Raw genomic sequence first — 18,374 nt, 5'->3', positions numbered from 1 at the left:
AGACTCTCAGCAATCTTGTTCTCAATCACATAGACAATCTCACAATAAGTCTCGTGACCATAATTCTGCATTGACTTGTCATTATTATTGGAAGTAAGGTCATATTCATCCATAGTGCCATAAAATGCATTATGATAACATGTGCAAGGAAAAGGAAAAGAAAAAAGTCCACATTTGCTTATCATTATTGTTGGAAGTAGGGTCATATTCGGCCACAGTGCCATAAAATGCATGATGACAAGTGTAAGGAAAAGGAAAGGGGAAAAGTGCAAGAAAAGACTGATAATTGCAACATTGTTTCCAACAAGTCAATCATTAAGATAGAAAAGATTAATGTTGTGCAGATTGATTTTGATGATGGTTATATACTTGCAACTTCTTCTCTTGATGTTTCACAGTTGACTGATGCCTCCTCCAACTATGCTTAGTGTTGATTGACTGATTCAGGGGCTTCATTTCATGTTACTCGTCATCAAGAGTGGTTCCACTCCTGTCATAGCATGATAAGACTTGTCAAATTGGATAATGACTTGGCATTCGATATTGTTGGTATTAATGATGTCCACCTGTGATTTCCTTCGAGTAGTATGTCTACTTTGCATGATGTACACATATTCTGCCTTTCACTAAAACTCTAATTTTTGTTGGACATTTGGATGATGTAAGTTATGTTGTATCTTTTGATGATTCTTCAAGGAAGATTACTTGTGAGAATCGTGTCTTGGCATGAGGTGCCAAGTCTGTCTATCACAACCATATTTTGATAGTAGTTGCAATACCACATGTATCATTATGGCATCGTCAGCTTGGGCACATGTCACTTAAGGAAATGAAAATGCTTACCTATTTGCGGTATCTTCCAACCCTTCACTATAAATATTTTGATTCTTGTGATCATTGTATTTATGGTAAGAAACCATGTAGTTTGCATAAGAAGTTTGACATTATATGCGCATGAGTGAGCCTTTGGCTCTTGTTCATTTTGATGTTTATGGACCTATGCCCTACAAGTCGTTAGGTGGCATGAAGTATTTTGTTATTTTCATCAATGATTACTCACAAAAGGTCTAGGAATACCCCATAAAGAAATAATCAAAAGTCTTGACTACATTTTAACATTGGCTTGCTTTTGTTGAGAACTAGTTTGGGTATAGGTTGAAATGCCTACAATTTGACAATGGGGGTTAGTATGTGTCTAAAGCCTTTGAGTAGCTTTGTGATGAGGGGTATTAAACTTCAGTTGATTGCTTCATATACCCAACCCTAAAATGGTATGGTTGAGTGCATGAATAGGACAATTTAGGAGCGAGTCCATAGTATGCTTAATTGGGCAAGCTTACCACAACACTTTTGGGCTAAGGTAGTTACTAATGCTGCCTTAAATTTGATTAATCAATCATCATGCAGTACTCTTGATTATCAAGTTACAGAGGAGGTATAGTCTAGAAAACCTCTATCGTATGCTCATTTGAGTATCTTTGGTTGTGAGGATTTTTGCCATGTTCCCAAAGGACAAGCAAAATAAGCTAGATCCTAAGTTTGTAAAATGTATCTTTCTTGGTTATGGGGTATATAGGTGAGATGGGCTATCACTAATGGATCCAAAGACTCGAAAGGTCATCCATAGCCATAATATTATTTTGCATGAGGAGAAGATGCATGAGCAGCTTTGAGTAGATCGTTGAGGTACGCAAGGTTAAATTTTAAGAGTCTCCTATTAATGTACAGCTAGCTAGACAACCTGTAGTAGTTGATACTCCAGTGGACTAGGACCATGATGTTAGATAGGAGGTACATTGACCCACAACTTGTTTGGTCTACTAGAGATAGACGTCAACCTAATTGGTTTGCATCCTCTATGGATTATCTTATGGTAACAAATGAGTAACAAATGCTAATGAGCCTCTTACCTATGATGAGGCCATGCACCAAGGTGATATTCACTCTTGGGAGAGGGCCATGTAGTCAAAGTATGGCTCACAACAAAAAAATCATATGTAGGATTTGGTTCCTTTACCTAGTGAGAAGCGTGCTTTGCCATGCAAGTGGGTGTACAAGTTGAAGAGTACCCCTTAGATGCCCCAAGCTAGTCTATAAGACCAAATTGGTTGTTAAGGATTTTAATCAAGAGCATGGTGTTGACTTCGATGAACTCTTCTCTCCTTTTGTCAAGATGACTACCTTACACTTGGTTTTGGCTTTGGTTGTGTAGCTAGGTTTGGACCTCTATCAGATGGATGCTAATACAACTTTCTTACATGGGGATTTGAATGATGAGATCTATATGTGGTAGCCTAAGGGCTTTGAGAAAAAAGACATGGAATACCTAGTATACAAGTTAAGAAAAGAGCTTTTATGGCCTTAAGTAGGCACCTAGCAAACGGTACCACAAGTTTGATGCTTTCATGAATTCACATGATATACCCATAGTGATATGGATCCATGTTTATACACAAAGAAGGCTCGAGATGGGCAGCCTTATGATTTTGGTACTCTATGGGGACAATATGTTGATTGCTGGGAGCACTCATGATGAGATGGATGCCTTGAAAAGTTTGATCAAGAAGATCTTTGAGATGAAGGACATGGGACACACCTCACATATTTTTGGGATGCACATTATGTGCAATGGCTTTAAGAGGCTCCTTTACTTGTTGTAGAAGGCGTATGTCTAGAATGTCCTTGAGTGGTTTCATATGCAAGATGTTAAGCCTATTGGCTATTCTCTACCTTCTTATGTGAAGGTTAGTCAAGTCGATTGCCCACAATTTGATAGAAAAAGATCGAGATGGCCAAGATTCCTTATGCATTTGCAACGGCCAGTTTGATGTATGCCATGATAGCCACTCGTCCTAACATAGCATTTGTAGTGGGAGTTGTGGTACGCTATATGTCTACGCTTGGCAAGTGGAATTGGGATGCCATGAAGGGTATCGTGAGGTATCTTAAGGGCACTGAAAATATGTGCATATATTATGGTGCCCAAGATACATGAGTCATGGGGTACATTGACTTTGATTATGTAGAACAAGTAGAAATTGGAAGTCCACCTTTGGCTATGTCTTTATCTTTGCTAGAGGTACTGTTTCTTGGATGTCTAGGGCATAGAAATGCATGGCCCTATCCACTACAAAGGAAAAGTATATTGTAGCCACTAAGGCTTACAAAAGAAGGCTCTCTCGTTAGGCCATTTGGTCATAGACCTTAGTATTACTAATGTGGTTCCTACAATGCATTTGAATTCTATGAGTGCTATTCAATTGGCCAAGAATCTAGTCTTCCATGCAAAGAAAAATCACATTGAGGTGCATTATCACTTTATCAGAGAGGTTATTAAGGACAAGCCCTTTGAGCTTGTTAAGATCTCAAATCGACCAAAATCTTGCAAATCTACTCAGTAAAAGTCTCTCAGTAAAGTGTTTTACCATCCTTAGGAAGCTAATGTGGATTGGATGAGATGACATCTTTTCTCATCTTGTTGTACTTTCTATACATTTGTGCTTTGTCACATTTTTCTTGTTCTCTCCTCAGTAGGGGCACATTTACCTTTAAGTAGGAGGTTGTTGGGGGTAAAGACACATATGCCTATGCCGCTTGTGTATTACTACAGTGATAGTACCTGCACACTTGTACACTGTAGTGGCAAGCGCCCATCATTGTCACTTCATTTGTTATACTTTCAATGATATTTGAATAAGTGAAGACCAGTCACATATTGTGACTATTGAAGTTCCCACATCTTGCTCTCTTGCTCTCTTGCTCCATCCACCATGTCTCGCTCCTCCATTGCTTTTGCTTGCTCATACTCTCACTCGGGCTTCTCCCTTTAATTACCAGGGTGAAAATAAAGGAAGATCCCCTTGTTTTTAGGTGGGATCCACCACAAAAAGTTGTGGAGCCTTGGAAGGTAGGGGATCCAAGGAACAAAAGGGTATGCCATTGTGATCACACTCAAGGGACTAGTCCAAGTTTAAGGCTTTCTAATCAATTCCTTATGAGGACCTTTTGGAGTCCATATTTCCCATAATTAAAGTGGTGCTTGTCATGGAGAAATGCTTTTCTATGTCAATTGTGAACATCCATATATGTCTCCTTGTGCATATTCTAGATGAGGTAGCAATGGTGGATACACTTATGAATGGATGTTTTTCTTAGAGTGATTCATTTCAAGGCCAAATGGAAGCATGATTGATCCAAGAATCTATTTTCCATATAGCAAAGATTATTAGAGACCATGATAAAGACCTACCTTTGTCATGATCAAACGATGCAAGAATTCCTTAGCAAGGTTGTGTAATGATGGGGAAAAGGGAAGATAATGAGTGGAACCATTTACCAATAAGATCAATTGCTTCTATACCCTACACCACTTGCCCATGCACGTTTGTATTAGGAGGCAAAGGAGGAGAGAAGAGTTTCTAGATGTTCTTTAAGGACACCCATTGACATCAAAATGTGTGACACCCAAATGAGCTAAAAGCGTTTCCAAACTTGATGGTGCACATGGTTGTATGACTCATTGATAAGGGCAAGGCAAGAGGGAATAATTAAAATAAAGAGGAGTGGAAAATTTCAAGGATTCATAGTCAAAGGATAATTTGAAGTGAATCTTTCTTGTTTCTTAACTTAAAACCTTGGTGCATAGATAATTCTCACTCTATATATTCATGTTTTAAGATAAGATATTCACAACCATGTAGGATCACAATCGATGATTTCATGTAGATATTATGGATCACAAGCACCTAAACTTTGATTATGGGGCAATAGTAAAATTTAAAATGAGAGAATTATAGAAGGGCTATGGATTTTAATGTAGTTGTCTCTTCTATGGATTATTTTGACAAAGTCCAAGAGATTCTAAGGATGGACTCTTGCACATTTAGCATGTTCATACTTGACATACAATGGTTCAAGGTGGTCACAGAGAGTATATGTGCAACCATTTGAAGTAGCATATTAGTCTTGTAGATATTAACTCTACGAGGTTGTGGAAAGACATAGATGTGGCTGAAGAGTGTAAGTGCAACCATTTGAAGTACCATATGAGGCTTTGGCTAACTCTAAGAGGTTGTGGAGAGACCTAGATGATAGTCTCTTAGTTCTTGAGCATTAGTATGTATGAATGTTGGTACGAATCGAGTGTCTACTTCTTCACAATATTCTACTAATACATCATGAATATATTGTTTATCCATGTTAGGTATTTTCACCTCAATGCTTATGGTTGTGTGGTATGCAAGTTGCTCCTTGCTCACACATGATCTATTAAGAATGTCAACTTGTTGAACCATGTGATGAGTAAAAGGGAATACACAAAGAGTCTAACAATTCCAAATTGTTAGACAAACCTAATGAGGCTAACATAGAAGATAAGGAGGGTGGACTAGAACCTAGAGATGAAAAGATTCTCATAGAAGACAATGAGATTGAGAAGAACATTTGATGAGATAGGAAGAGAGAAAATAGTGAGCTCTACTAAAACATCTTTGCACATGGTAAGTGTGAAATGTAAGAAACTTGCTAGAAAAGTCTACTACTCATGTATAATATTTGGAGACTTTGATATTTAAAGAAAAGTAAGAAGTAGACACATGAATACAATATCAAGTATGTTTCTCACAATCTTTACATTGAATTCTAGCTTGTACATCACCTTGTTTGTTCTCCTCTTGAAAATTAAAACCACCCAAAATAGTGATTTTCAATTGATTCTAGTGTTTGGGATAGATTGAAGTTTATGAGTGAAGAGGCAACAAACATAAAATAATTTTCAATTAGATCACTGAATAGATAGAAGAAAAAAACAAAGTGAGATTTTATGAGCTAAAATGATACAAGCAAGTTTCCATAGGTTTCTATTGATTTAGATGGGATCATTTTATATCTTGTGTCTTGATCAATGGATACATCTTGTAAAATTTTAGTTGTTTTTCCACTCTAGAGGTTAACTGAATTCCATTTCAATTGAAATTAAATTTGGCCTTTTAATGTTAGCCTCCTTTTCACTTCTCTTCAATGAGATCTCTTGGACCCTCCTCTCTCAACATATGCTAGCTCTCTATCTCCATTGATCTTTTTCATTTCCCCATTGTTTCTCTTCGTGGGCTCTCTCTAATTTGCGATTATCATTCTCATTTGAGATCTCTCTTAGTAGAGGAAAAATAATTTCATTAAAGAATTAAAGTACAAGGGAAGAGGTTTGAAGCACATTGCCTTATAGATAGATGGACCTATATATTATTAATACTCCTCCCACTTTCTCTAGTTTCACAATCTTTTCAAACTATGTTTGTGATAGTGCAAATTTACAACTTGCTCACACCAAGTGTCTTAGTGATGAGTTAATGAACATACACTCTAGTCAAGACTCTAGTTATCAAAGCACTATTAAGAGTCATCATCATTGCATCAAAGAAAAATATGCCATGATTCAATAATTATAAATTCAAGTTGTTCATGTCAATAAATTATTGAATGAAGGATCAATGAGATAAACATAAAGGAGGATACCATCCATGGTCCCAATATCTAATAAGAGGAGACAAAGACATAGTTGAAAGACCTTTGGATGATTTTTTTAACAAGAATTTGACATGAGAGCACAAGAAAATTAGAAAATGAATTAGAGGAGTGAGTGGTAATAGTAGACAATGGAAACGATGCATCAAGGTTTGCAAGGATGCCCAACAAGAAACTATAGTGGAGGGAACTTAGATCATCCATTTGCATGTTGATGAAGGCAAGCATGTTGGGATCTACTTTGAATAACCCTAATTTCAAGTGGTAGAGGACAAGGCTTGAAGGATTTTCAAACCATTTCTCTATTATTAATGCACAATCTATATATTAGCACAATGACTTACTCCAAATCATTCATAGGTGTAAAAGACAGATTTGGTCATATGTTAAAGAAGAAGAATAGAGGCACAAAAGAAGCTCAACACTAAGGTTTTGGAGTTGATAGGAGATCCTATGCATGTTACATGTGTGAAAATTTTGAACTTAGAGACAAAGTATAGTTCCGAGGTCAAGTTCACAATCACTAATAACTAATTTTGGAGATATACAAGGTGCAACCTAAATGGTGACTACTATGACATGACAATAGAAGAATGTGATGTCAATAAATTACATGAAAGTGAGGTAATGAAAGGGGTGAAGCTTGAGAGGGTTAGTATCAATTTAAAGCTTTATTGTACAATGAACACAATCCAAATAATTTTTGTATCCAATCAGAGTAGCATAATGTGTCATGGTTTACTTCATTTGAAGTTTCAAAGGAAACATTTGAGGTGCTAAAATTATTGTTCATGCACATAAATATCCCTGAGCTTATCCATTGATAGGAACAGAATGAGACGCTCTCAATTGGGGGATTTAGTGAAAATACTGGCATATGGCTTCTAGTGGGCAATTTGAAGATTTTAAGAATATATGTATAGCATTTCCAATGGTGCAAATGCAAGATTTCTATGTTTATATTGCTTGTTAAAGGCATGAAAGGAATAGATGGCAAGAAAAAATATTAATATGTGTGAAAATTTTCAACACCTTACCCACCATTTGTAATAAAGAAGATGCAAATTAAAAGCCTATCCTGAACACTTTGGATTCTATTCATATATATTCTTTACATGGATTCATTTGTATTATGTAAAAACATGTCAATTGCTTAGAATCTTAAGACCTAAGAATAGCCTTTTTGGCTGACTACCCTGATGCACTTAAATGGATTTGATTGATACTAGTTCCCTCTGTTTATGGAAATGTTTCAATACGATTGAATACTTGATGGACCCAAGATGTAGATCCCATTTAGAAAATGTTATGTATTTTTAGTGCAAACTAGTTCGTTTGAGTGAAACATCTTAGATGCCAAGATGCACCTATTTTTATGGCCACCCCTTTAAATTGTCTTGCCTTTGAAAGTATTTCCATCCACACCAATATCTTAATAAGAAGAATGTGGTTAGGAATTAACAAAAGGGTTTATTACTACTAGTTTCAAGATGGTCACTCATCCTAACAAAGTTGTGATATTGAGGGAAGCACAAAACTTGAGTCTCTAGTTTATAATTCAATGTTTGATTATTATGGTGGATCATATAAATTATTATGTAGGAAACACTACCACCTCATTCATTTTGTTAAAGAGATTCAAAATATATTTATTGTATAAAATACATGTTTTTTTGTGAATTTCTTTTTATCAACTATTTCACTTCATATGATTGCCACACTCAATCAACCATATGGTTATAGATGTATGAAGTATTTGACTTTGGATCATAATACTAGTGAAGGCATAAGTAAGATATTCAACTTTCACATATGTTAGTGTTTGGAAAGAGTATCACTTATTTTTTGTCCAACAAATGGCCTTCATAGTGAGCCTTCAACTAGGAGGTCTAATGACCGTCAAATTTGAGAAATTTAATGTGCCTAACAATAAGAGTATATATTTATTTATGTGCTGAAATGTTGCCAAGGTTAACTTAAGTACACAAGGAGCATTATTGTGATTGATTGATTACTATTACATAAATGTTTACAAAAATGTATACTTCATTATCTTGAAGGCTCTCATGAAAGACAACCAAGGCTAAATGATATTTGATCTAATGAAAATTGTTATGCATGCCTCTCATGGTGCCAAAAGACATAATAAAATTTAAGGAATACCAAATGTATGGAGAATAGGCTTAAAATTCAAGAAAATTTGTTATGCTTACCTTTGATGGTGCCAACAAGACATAGGAAAGTTTAAGGGAACACCATATGTATCGACACTAGACTTAAAATTCAAGATAAAAGTCAAATAGATATCAAAAGTATGAAATAGATTATCATAGATACATTCCCAAAAATGTTACAATATTCCAAGTGATTACAGAGTAGAATGTCATGTTTTCCACGTTGATGATATTCTTACTTGACTAGCTTTTGGTACCATCTATATTGGAAAAGATGGATTCTCCATTGCTCAAGTGGTCTCTTGTTAGATGATGCTCCAAAGAAGATGATCTTGCACTTGCAATGCCTAAATGCCACCTTAAATACGTATTGCTTCTCTATCTCTATGTGAGCCATGAAATAGTCAAGACATGTATCTTCTAAGTACACACTCAAAACTCCACACATTGGCCAAACCATACTTCTAAGTCATGGTAGAGGAATATAATCAAGGATTTAGAAGCTTTTGTTACCTTTTGCCACTATGTCCTTGGAATCATATATTAGTATTAGATTTTCTAGAAGCATGACAAATTTTGACATGGACACACTTAAATTTTCCTATCAATCTCTCAATGCTTTGCCACTCTATGTAGTGTAATGGATATACTTCAAGAACACATGCCAATAAACTAATTACTCTTGATCTCCCAACAAAACATTGTAAACAAATCTACATCAATGTGATATATCTTACTATTAGCATTGTGTTGTTGACTCGTTGATGTGGGTTTAACATGGATTTACTTGTGCAAGAAAACATCTTGCACTAATGGGGCACCAATGCTTCAATCACTATGCAAGAATCCACCTTTCTCTATCTAAAAGCTAAGATACTACCCTTCCAACACTAGGGAAGTCTCATAGCATCTTACTTTGAAAGCTCCCTCCATACTTGGTTACTTGTGCACCTAAGACAAATAGTGGTGAATATCAATAATGCTATTTCTTTTGCTATCCTTTCTATTGTATACTTCTATTGACAAATATTTGCTCCTCTCTATAATATGTGGCTTATAAAAATGAAGATACAAAGTGGTTAGTTAGAACTTTATAGAAAATATCAACCAAAAAACTATGAAATAAATATAAATCACCATAAAAGAGAGAGTGTGTGAGGCCATTTATACTTGTAAGGCGTAGATATTTGAGAGTGTAAAAATTAGATTCCTATTTTATTGTATATCCATGATAAAAGACATTTGACAAATTTCTCGAGGGTATAACTCAAACAAATGCAACTGTACCACGTGCAATCAACAAAAGGGTTACTTTATTAGATAAATTTGGATAAAATCACAATATTACATTTACAAAAAGGAAAATTTAATTACAATTTGACAAAAATTGTAAGGGCTTAAGAAAAAGGGGATCATTTAATTGCCTTATAGCATGTAAGTAAAGGGAATTTTTCGATATCCTTTAAACCCATGACATGATATGGATGGTTTCTTATAGATGCACCCTCAAGAGAAATTACCTTAGTACATACTTTTCAAGGAAGATGGAAGCTTTAATATACACTTGTCTTATACTTGCACATAACAAGAATCAAGCACTCTAACACAAATTACTAGAGATCTTAATCCTAAACCTAAAACCATTATATAGATCTATAACAAATGAGATTCTAAGATTGTTTGGAGTAGGGAGGCAAGGAAAATTTGTGAGGATGTAGAAATCAAAAATCTAGTTTCATTCTACATCTTGACCATAGATGTGCTCCAATATTCCTATGCCATCCCTGCATAGAGTATACATCAAGTAACTCAAACTAAAAGAGCAAGGATTAATGGGAAAATTTTGAGAAAAGAATAATTAAAACTTAGCTTTGAGAAGAGTTATAGAAGGCAAGGTGAGGCTTAGGTTTTGCACAAAATACTAACGCAAGTGAAATAATTTTATGCATAAGCTTGACATGCGAAACAATCCTCTCTCATAATAGAGAGTGAAACCTAATGAAAATTTAGCAATAAAGAGAAGAGATGATGAATGTGATGCTAAAGTTTTAGGTCAAAATGAGTTAGGTGAGGATGAAAAGGCAAATCAAATACTAAAAATAAAATGGGGAAAAGTGGACATGGGAAAGGTTAAAGGTAGTTGTGCAAGATCTCATTCACCCAAAATTTAATAAAAAACCTCTTCTTCACCTCCTCGTAATTAAAACCCAAGGTTTGGAAAAGATAAGATTCACTTGACATAGATGTCAACATCATGCCTATCTCTCAACCATCCAAAAGGCCCACCTCTTAAACTATATGATTTTAAGGGGCTCAAAAGATAGTTCATTTTTATCTCAATGTTATGTTCATTTTGGTTCTATGATTTATAGACTGTATTGTTTTCTCTTATCACCAACATAAGAAATGTGTTGTGCTACTTTAATTTTGTAATGGGTTCATCAACATGAACCCAATTGATTTCGAAAAATATATGGAGCTAGCATTGGTTGGCCAAGCTCATGGAGAAGTTATGGATTCATGGGGGCAAGGTATGTTACTGTTCCATTTCAATAGATGAAAATTAGCTAAAAGCTATGAATATAACTTGCTTTGTATGTTTATTATGATGCAAGATTAAAACTAATGTTTTTTTATTGTTCCATTTCAATTTATTAAAATTAGTTAGTAGCTAAAAGCTATGAATATGACTTGCTTTGTGTGTTTGTTGATGGTGCAAGATTTGGCAAGGAAGCCACAATGGGAGGATGAGCTCTCTAATTAGGGATTCATGATGGTTGCTTATAGCATAGCATTGTCTACTTAGCATGATCTATTAAGCATTTTCATATTTATTGGGATTTATTTCTTGTATTATCGTATCATTGACATTTTTGAGAAGGTCCATGTAATACAATTTTTAAAAGTAAGACACACACCTTGCTCGTTACAATGTATATTTCATTTCTTACATTGAATATCTCATTTGTTGCAATGTACATTTCATTTTTGTTGATTGGCCACTTTACGAATTGATGGTAGTATGCATGTTGTAGTACAATGTATCTTGAATCCACACCCATGTCATATGGGTAAAAGCAAGGGTCTATAGGGGCATCTACAATCCCTTAAGTATTTGCAAATGCATTGCTATACAACTTAGAGTTTTAACTATGTAAAAGTGTCAATAATAATGTTAGAATTTACTAGGGTTAGTGTCACTATTGCTGAGGGGTTCATGTTGAGGCTAGTAAACAATGCTCTTTCTAATGAAGAGCCAAAAATCTTGGCTCTCATGGCTAAGTGTAGTAATGCCGTGATAAGCATTTATATTTCACAATCTATAGCTAACCTTCTCGAAGAAGACCCTTGCACCTTCAAATGATGAAGACAAGATTGCAACCAAAATGAGATTGGATCATTTGAGTGGAGGGTTAGTTTTTGGAGACAATTTTCACCCATTATATATTACTTTCTAATTGTGTGGTCCTTACACCCCCCCCCCCCCCCCCCCCCCCCCCATGTTCCTTTCTTCTTTCTTCTCTTGAAGTTTTCTTTCTTTCTTAGGGTGGTTACACATAGGGGCGCTAAATCCCATGCCCACTCGTAAAACAATCTGTGCAGTTCTTTACACACCAAAACGACACCTTCATAACACCAAAAGTGCCATGTCCTAGTGGTTATTAAAGATTAGCCTCATCCCCATTGGTGAGGGCTCAAATCTTGTCAGGCACAAAGAAACCCTTTTTTAATAAAGATCTTGCCATCTAGTTAGTGGGCGCATAAAAAATTCCGTGGAAAGTGGGCATCCACGGTTGTGTGTAATCGGCCTCATTTGTGTGCACAATTGTGTCACCTACATCTATAGCATTTAATCTATGTGCCTAAAAGATCCACATATTTGAGGCATGATTGAGAGGGTTGGATCATCTTGTACTTGCAAAAGGTTTGTTTTGGTTGAGCTTCAATAGGTGCACAAGAAGATTTGTGTTGAGGCTACTCTTCAATAGCTGCACAACAAGGCCTGTTTTGTAGAATAGTGTTTGATGGATGCAAATAATAGACCATGCAATTACTAGAGTGTTTTGCATTCCTCATTGGACTTCAAACTTCATTCACATTGTATGCATATCATATTATTTTAAGTTGTCATGAGTGACATGGTTTGAGAAATTTGTCCTTTGAAAGGGTGGTTGTGGAGAGAGAGAGAGAGAGAGAGAGAGAGAGAGAGAGAGAGAGAGAGAGAGAGAGAGAGAGAGAGAGAGAGAGAGAGAGAGAGAGAGAGTGTGTGTGTGTGTGTGTTTTCATCAATATCTTTTCTAAAATGATCTTTGTGAGCCACACAAGACACTTAAGTCTTTAACATTGCATCTTGATTCACACGTGGCAATTTAAAACTATCATACAATTTGGATCCTTTTTGTAGTTATTCATATGTTAAAGGGTAAAACCTTTATACTGTTTATGTTACCTACCTAAATGATGATTGGAAAAATGTTTTAAAATGTAGTTTTACATCTAGAAAGTTCGAAAGCTGCAAGAATAAAATCTTAAGTGTTTTAAGCCTACCAATTCCAAACTTACTAATAAACTGGGGCCATCAATACTTAAGCTATACTCTAGAGGTATTGAATGCTTATCAAGTTAAGGTGCACTTATAAATTAGGGCCAAACAAACTGGATAACAAATAGAGCAATGCAATGTCTAGTCATTTGGATAACCAAGATATAACAAATAGAGCAATGCAATGCCAACGCTTTAAATTGTCCTTGAGCTAACTTAATGAGCCACTTTATTAAGGTTAAAACTATATAAAACAAGTTAGCTTCACAAGAGGCTATTGAATATGGATGTTATCTTAATGTTTGATTGAGTAAAAGAATGAAGCATCTAGATGCATGAGTGTGTTAATTTAAAAGTGAGGGGATACATATATGGCCTTTTAACAACAAATCTCTCTCTCTCTCTCTCTCTCTCTCTAAATTATATTAGAGATCTCCAAAAACTCTAGGTGAATTGAAAGCTTTAGATGAATATGTAAGACAAAAAGCAATTTACATATTTGCGAAAGTTATCTAGAGTGTACTTGTTTTCATATAGACATAAGAAGCATAGAACATGAAAGCAAATTTTACTTATGATGCATCAAGAAGCTTATATACGCATGGATTGTAACTCCTTCAACAGTGAGAATTGCAAGCCTAGCATGTGAGTACCTATGCATGTTCACTTGATAGAATCACAAGTCGTGGGCATCTAATTGGTGGGTCTAGTGTGCACACATATTCGTATAAGAGGTGTGTGAGTTTTTGGGGTTTTAGGGGGGGGGGGGGAAGGGGAAACACCGGTACTTTGTGAGCTAATTTGGGGCCTCTTCCATCTCCCGACTGTCAAGCTATTGGGATTACAATGACGGTCGCACCCTCAATCCACACTCGGAAGACATATGAATGAATCGGCCATTGACTCTGTCGGAAGAAATGGAAGCTGCCGATCATGGATGTTTGCATGCTGCTGCATAAGAAAAGCTGCAAGCACCTGGAACCTTGGTCGGTGCCCAATCGTATGGGGCTTCCACCCTGTCTCGTAACGTAAACCGCTTGTGAGCAGTTCACGCGGTATCACTGACGTGGTGGGCTCACGAGTCTTGAATCTACTAGCCAACGCCGGCCCGGACACGATACGCTTGAAACAGTCGACACGAAAACAGACAGAATCAGTCTTTTTAAAGCTTTTAGAAAGCTGGATGTGTCTGTTCTGTGCCAGAGGAATCAGGCCGTAAAAGCCTCATCCTCGTAGCTCAGAATCCAGATCATGGGAGCTTGGATTGGAAGGCCGCCTTTTCCCTGCAGACTAAGTCTGGTACAATCGTTGGCTTTCGCCTGGCTAGTCCCCAAAAGCCTGCACCTGTCAAAACATCAGAACATATACTGCCTTGCTCTCAAAGAGACGGCTGAAACGAGATTCTTAATTATAGACGCTCGATGAATTGCAATTGTGACAGCATTTTCAACATGTATGTGATAACAACTACAAGAATGTAACCAGAATTGACTGATCAAAGATATTGTGGCCGCTGGCAAAAGCAGCCATTAAAGCCTAGCGAACTTGGGGTAAAAATTTCAGGGCTTGTGTGGTTTCCAATGTCCAGAACTCTTAACACAAAAAATCTGAGGGTGCCAGAAATGACTAAAGACTCGAGAGCACGGAGATTGCAAGGCGCATCCTACGACTGCTGCTTCATGGGTCCATTTTGCAGCCCTCAAGCGCCTACCGACCGTGCATGCATATTCTAGCCCCCCCTGCTACTGAATCTTTACGGTCTCACTCGAAAGTGCCAATACAGCCCAAGGGGGCAAGGGTCTTCACCTTTTAAGCAACAACTTGCATCCGCCTGATCTTTGCTGAGCCATCTGCCATTTCATGCTCTTCTGTTAATTCATTTCATGCGCAATTCTCTTTACCTGCTCATATGCTAAGTCACTTGCGAACTGATCCTTACTGTTCACCTGCTTATTCATTTGTTAACTCCTCAGTTCTGACTGCTTGCTCACCTGCTAATTCGGTTGGAAATTCCTGAGTTCTCATTGCCTGCTCCCCTGGTAGGTCTTCATTTGAAAACTCCTCATTGCCAGTTGAGAGCAACAGTGCTGTAGAGGTATTGCTTACCTTTTCACACGGGAGTAGAGGCTCCTCATGCCGCTCCAGTGAAGGCCCAGCAAGCTCTGCACAGCCATCGCCCGCCTCCTCGTCCACATCCATTGGAGCAGGGAGGTTGAGGTCTATATTGAACTCGTGCAGCTTTCTCGTTTGCCCCCCAGACAGGAAGGATTGCTGTTTGTCGCATGAAAAGGTAGCACTAGCTTTCTCCACGTGTTTCTCACCGGTCCAGTGGCATCTCTTGTGCCCACCAAGAGCTTGACCAGTTGGGAATACACGGTAGCAGGTGGAGCATACATGGCCTTCAAGATTGAGCTTCTGCCTCTGACCTGATTTCTGATTGAACTCTGATGAAGGGGTTTCTTGTCGGTTCCCTGGGCTGCGCTCAAGCTGATGTGTTGCCTGATCTTTTGTTGTGAAATTATGCTGCTGCTCATCCTGATGCACATCCTCCTGATCAGCCGAAGGGCTTGCTCTGGCAGAGCAACCTTTAATATTTCTGTGGCTTGCTCTATGCCCCCCTAGGGCTTGGTGAGAGCCGAAGCACTTCTTGCAGGTGCTACACTCAAACTTGACCATGCCGCTGCCATTGCTATCAAGCTGATGGCTGTGGTCATGATCCCTGATGTGAGGTTCCTTTTTGACGATTCTGCTCTTGTCCTTGTACTCAGACGGACACAGAGCAGTGCGGTCTGCTTCAAGCCGGAGACGTTTAACCGCAATTGATTCAGGCAAGGGTAGGGCAAGCTGAAGGCTACTAAGATCATCAGTGACACGAATTTCCGTTTTGGCATTTATATCCTTGTCCGCATCCCAGGAATGATGCACGGCAGTGCGGTGATCTGCTTCAGGGACAAGTTTGACTGCATCCAATTCAGGCAAGTATAATGGCGGAGTGTCAGCAACAGCGAGCTGCTGTTCAGGATCATCAATTAGTAGCCTTTTCCCAGCAGACATAGCGACCAGAGTAAGGGAAGCCAAGGTCAGCTCGGGATCAGCTCCCTCATCAGACTCCTCGCTAGACGTCAGCACGGGCCGGCCCTGATTAGTGCTGGTCAACTCATTAGTAACTGATGGGGTCCTTGGCCTGATTATCCAGCTTCTCTCAGAGCGCTTGCCGGTGGGCCTGGCGCCAAAGGTCCGAATGTATTTTCCTCCTCCTTGCTGCGCAAGATTTCCTTCGTTTCTGCGTTTGAGGTATTGATCTGCATCTCTGGTAAATACTGTTGCAGCATGTTCTGGCAGCTTAACCGCTAGTACTGGTGCTGCTTCTCCTCCTCCTTCCTCTTCCTTGTCTTCCACGGTAGAATCCTCGGAATGGCCAGAACTAAGCGGCGGAGAAGGCTTCTTTCTGACACCTCCCCGGTCCACTCGTTGATCGGCGTGGCACCTCATGTGGCCGAAGAGAGCCTTCTGGGACCCGAAGGGCTTGCCGCACGTGGAGCAGCTCCAGCTGCTACCTGCGTTTCCCAAAAAAGCAAGGCTCACAGAGGGCCTCGTCTGCACCTGCGCATCCCCGAAAGCGAATTCTTCCTCTGTGAATCGCTGGCTTCGCCTAGGGTTCTCTCTCAGCTCGTACAGCGTCTTCATTTTCATTTTAATCTCCTCCTGATCAGTCGGGTTTGTAGGCGCGATGGCCATATCTGGTCCCTTCGATCCTTCAAGGAACACTTGATGATGATCATTAATTTCTTTTACTTGAACTCCATCGCTGTTAGCTTCTGCCGACGAGCGTTCCTCGAGGAAGGGATTTCGCTGCTTTACATCCTCCTCCGGCATCAGCAGCTCATTCTCGACCACATCGCTCTTCAGGCTCAAGTCTTCCGCGGCCTCCCGATCGTAATCAACAAGATCGTCCTTCCAGCCATTAATTTGCAAGAACACTGATCCATTGCTGCTGCATCGTGCCTTCTTGAAAAGGTGAGAGGCCTCGTGGACCTTGCCTGCATTCGTGCAGGCCGCCATGGCCGCTGCCGGGGCAGCTTGACGCTTGGAGCCGAGCAGCTGCTGCCTCTTTTTTAGCCCCTTTTCCACCGCAGCCTCGGCGTACAACGCTCCATGAACTCTCATGTGGCCTCCGAGGGCGTGGCCTGAGGGGAACTCCTTGTTGCACTTAGGACAGAAGCGCCTTAAAAACAGACTAGATTCGTCAGCCGAAGACACTAATGGCGGCGGAGGAGCTGCTGTGCCTGCGTTTCTCTTGCTCACAGGTACATCAACCTTTCCCTTGCCATTTGCTGGAAGCTGCACAGCTTGCAGCCCTTTTCTTCCTGCTGCTTCCAGATGATGATGATCCTCGTAATGCGTCGATTGTAGGATTTGATCCTCCAGCTCCTGGTCAGCTTCCTGCAAGCGAGGGAGCACAGGCTCGATCAAAGGCTGAGGGATGGTCTGCGGGGTTGCCGGAACTTGTAGTCGGACGATGAAGCGTCGGTCAGGGTGCGGAAGAAGGCGATGATCTTGAGGGGCAGGAAAATCCACCAGGTCAGTCGTCATGCAGGAAGGCGCAGCAGGCTGATACTGGCGGGAAGCTGGGGGATGAGCGGCTGAGAGCTATAGCGTGAAACGGCGCGAAGGAAGGGGAGAATGGAGGAGAGGGAGGCTATGGCGGATTACGTGATGTGTCAGCTGCTTGGGGGGGGGGGGGGGAGAGAGAGCGAGAGAGAAGTAGAGGGGGGTGTGTAGACAAGACTGGACTCTGGAGGAGCAAAGAGTGGGGCGGGCGTGGAATGTATAGAGAGAGGGCGTGGAATGTATAGAGAGAAGTAGTGCGACATGCAAAGCATGCAAAAGGAGACTTTGTAATGCAGTGAGCCAAAGCAAAACGAAAAGCCTAAAGCAAGACTAATAATAATAATAATAATAATAATTTTAAAAAAAGCACACGCCAGGACCCAATAACCAAAAGCAAAATACTGTATTTTTATTACGAATTTCGTATAGCAACAAATAATAATAGCCTGTGTATAAGCCCGAAAAGCAGAGGTTTTCCGCGTTAATTGGGGATTACCGAGCGGGATTGAAAATTAAAGGGGAAT

General features: G+C 39.2%; 1 protein-coding gene across 1 annotated transcript; it reads right to left on the bottom strand.

Moving 5' to 3' along the window:
- Window positions 1-13,890: 13,890 nt before the first annotated feature.
- On the bottom strand, window positions 13,891-18,075 carry LOC148018967 (uncharacterized). The gene has a single exon (XM_087660630.1). The coding sequence runs from the start codon at window positions 17,830-17,832 to the stop codon at window positions 15,190-15,192; it is 2,643 nt and encodes an 880-aa protein (XP_087516756.1). The 5' UTR covers window positions 17,833-18,075; the 3' UTR covers window positions 13,891-15,189.
- Window positions 18,076-18,374: the final 299 nt, after the last annotated feature.

The sequence above is a fragment of the Lygodium microphyllum genome, chromosome 20 (assembly GCF_053477565.2).
Source record: "Lygodium microphyllum isolate KBCC chromosome 20, Lygodium_microphyllum_v1.1.10, whole genome shotgun sequence".
NCBI lineage: Eukaryota > Viridiplantae > Streptophyta > Polypodiopsida > Schizaeales > Lygodiaceae > Lygodium > Lygodium microphyllum.
The sequence above is the reverse complement of the archived record's forward strand: the minus strand, read 5'-3'. Positions and strand labels throughout refer to the sequence as shown.

Bases quoted from the DNA above. Each gene is read 5' to 3' on its own strand.
- LOC148018967 (XM_087660630.1), bottom strand. From the start codon at position 17,832: ATGACGACTGACCTGGTGGATTTTCCTGCCCCTCAAGATCATCGCCTT.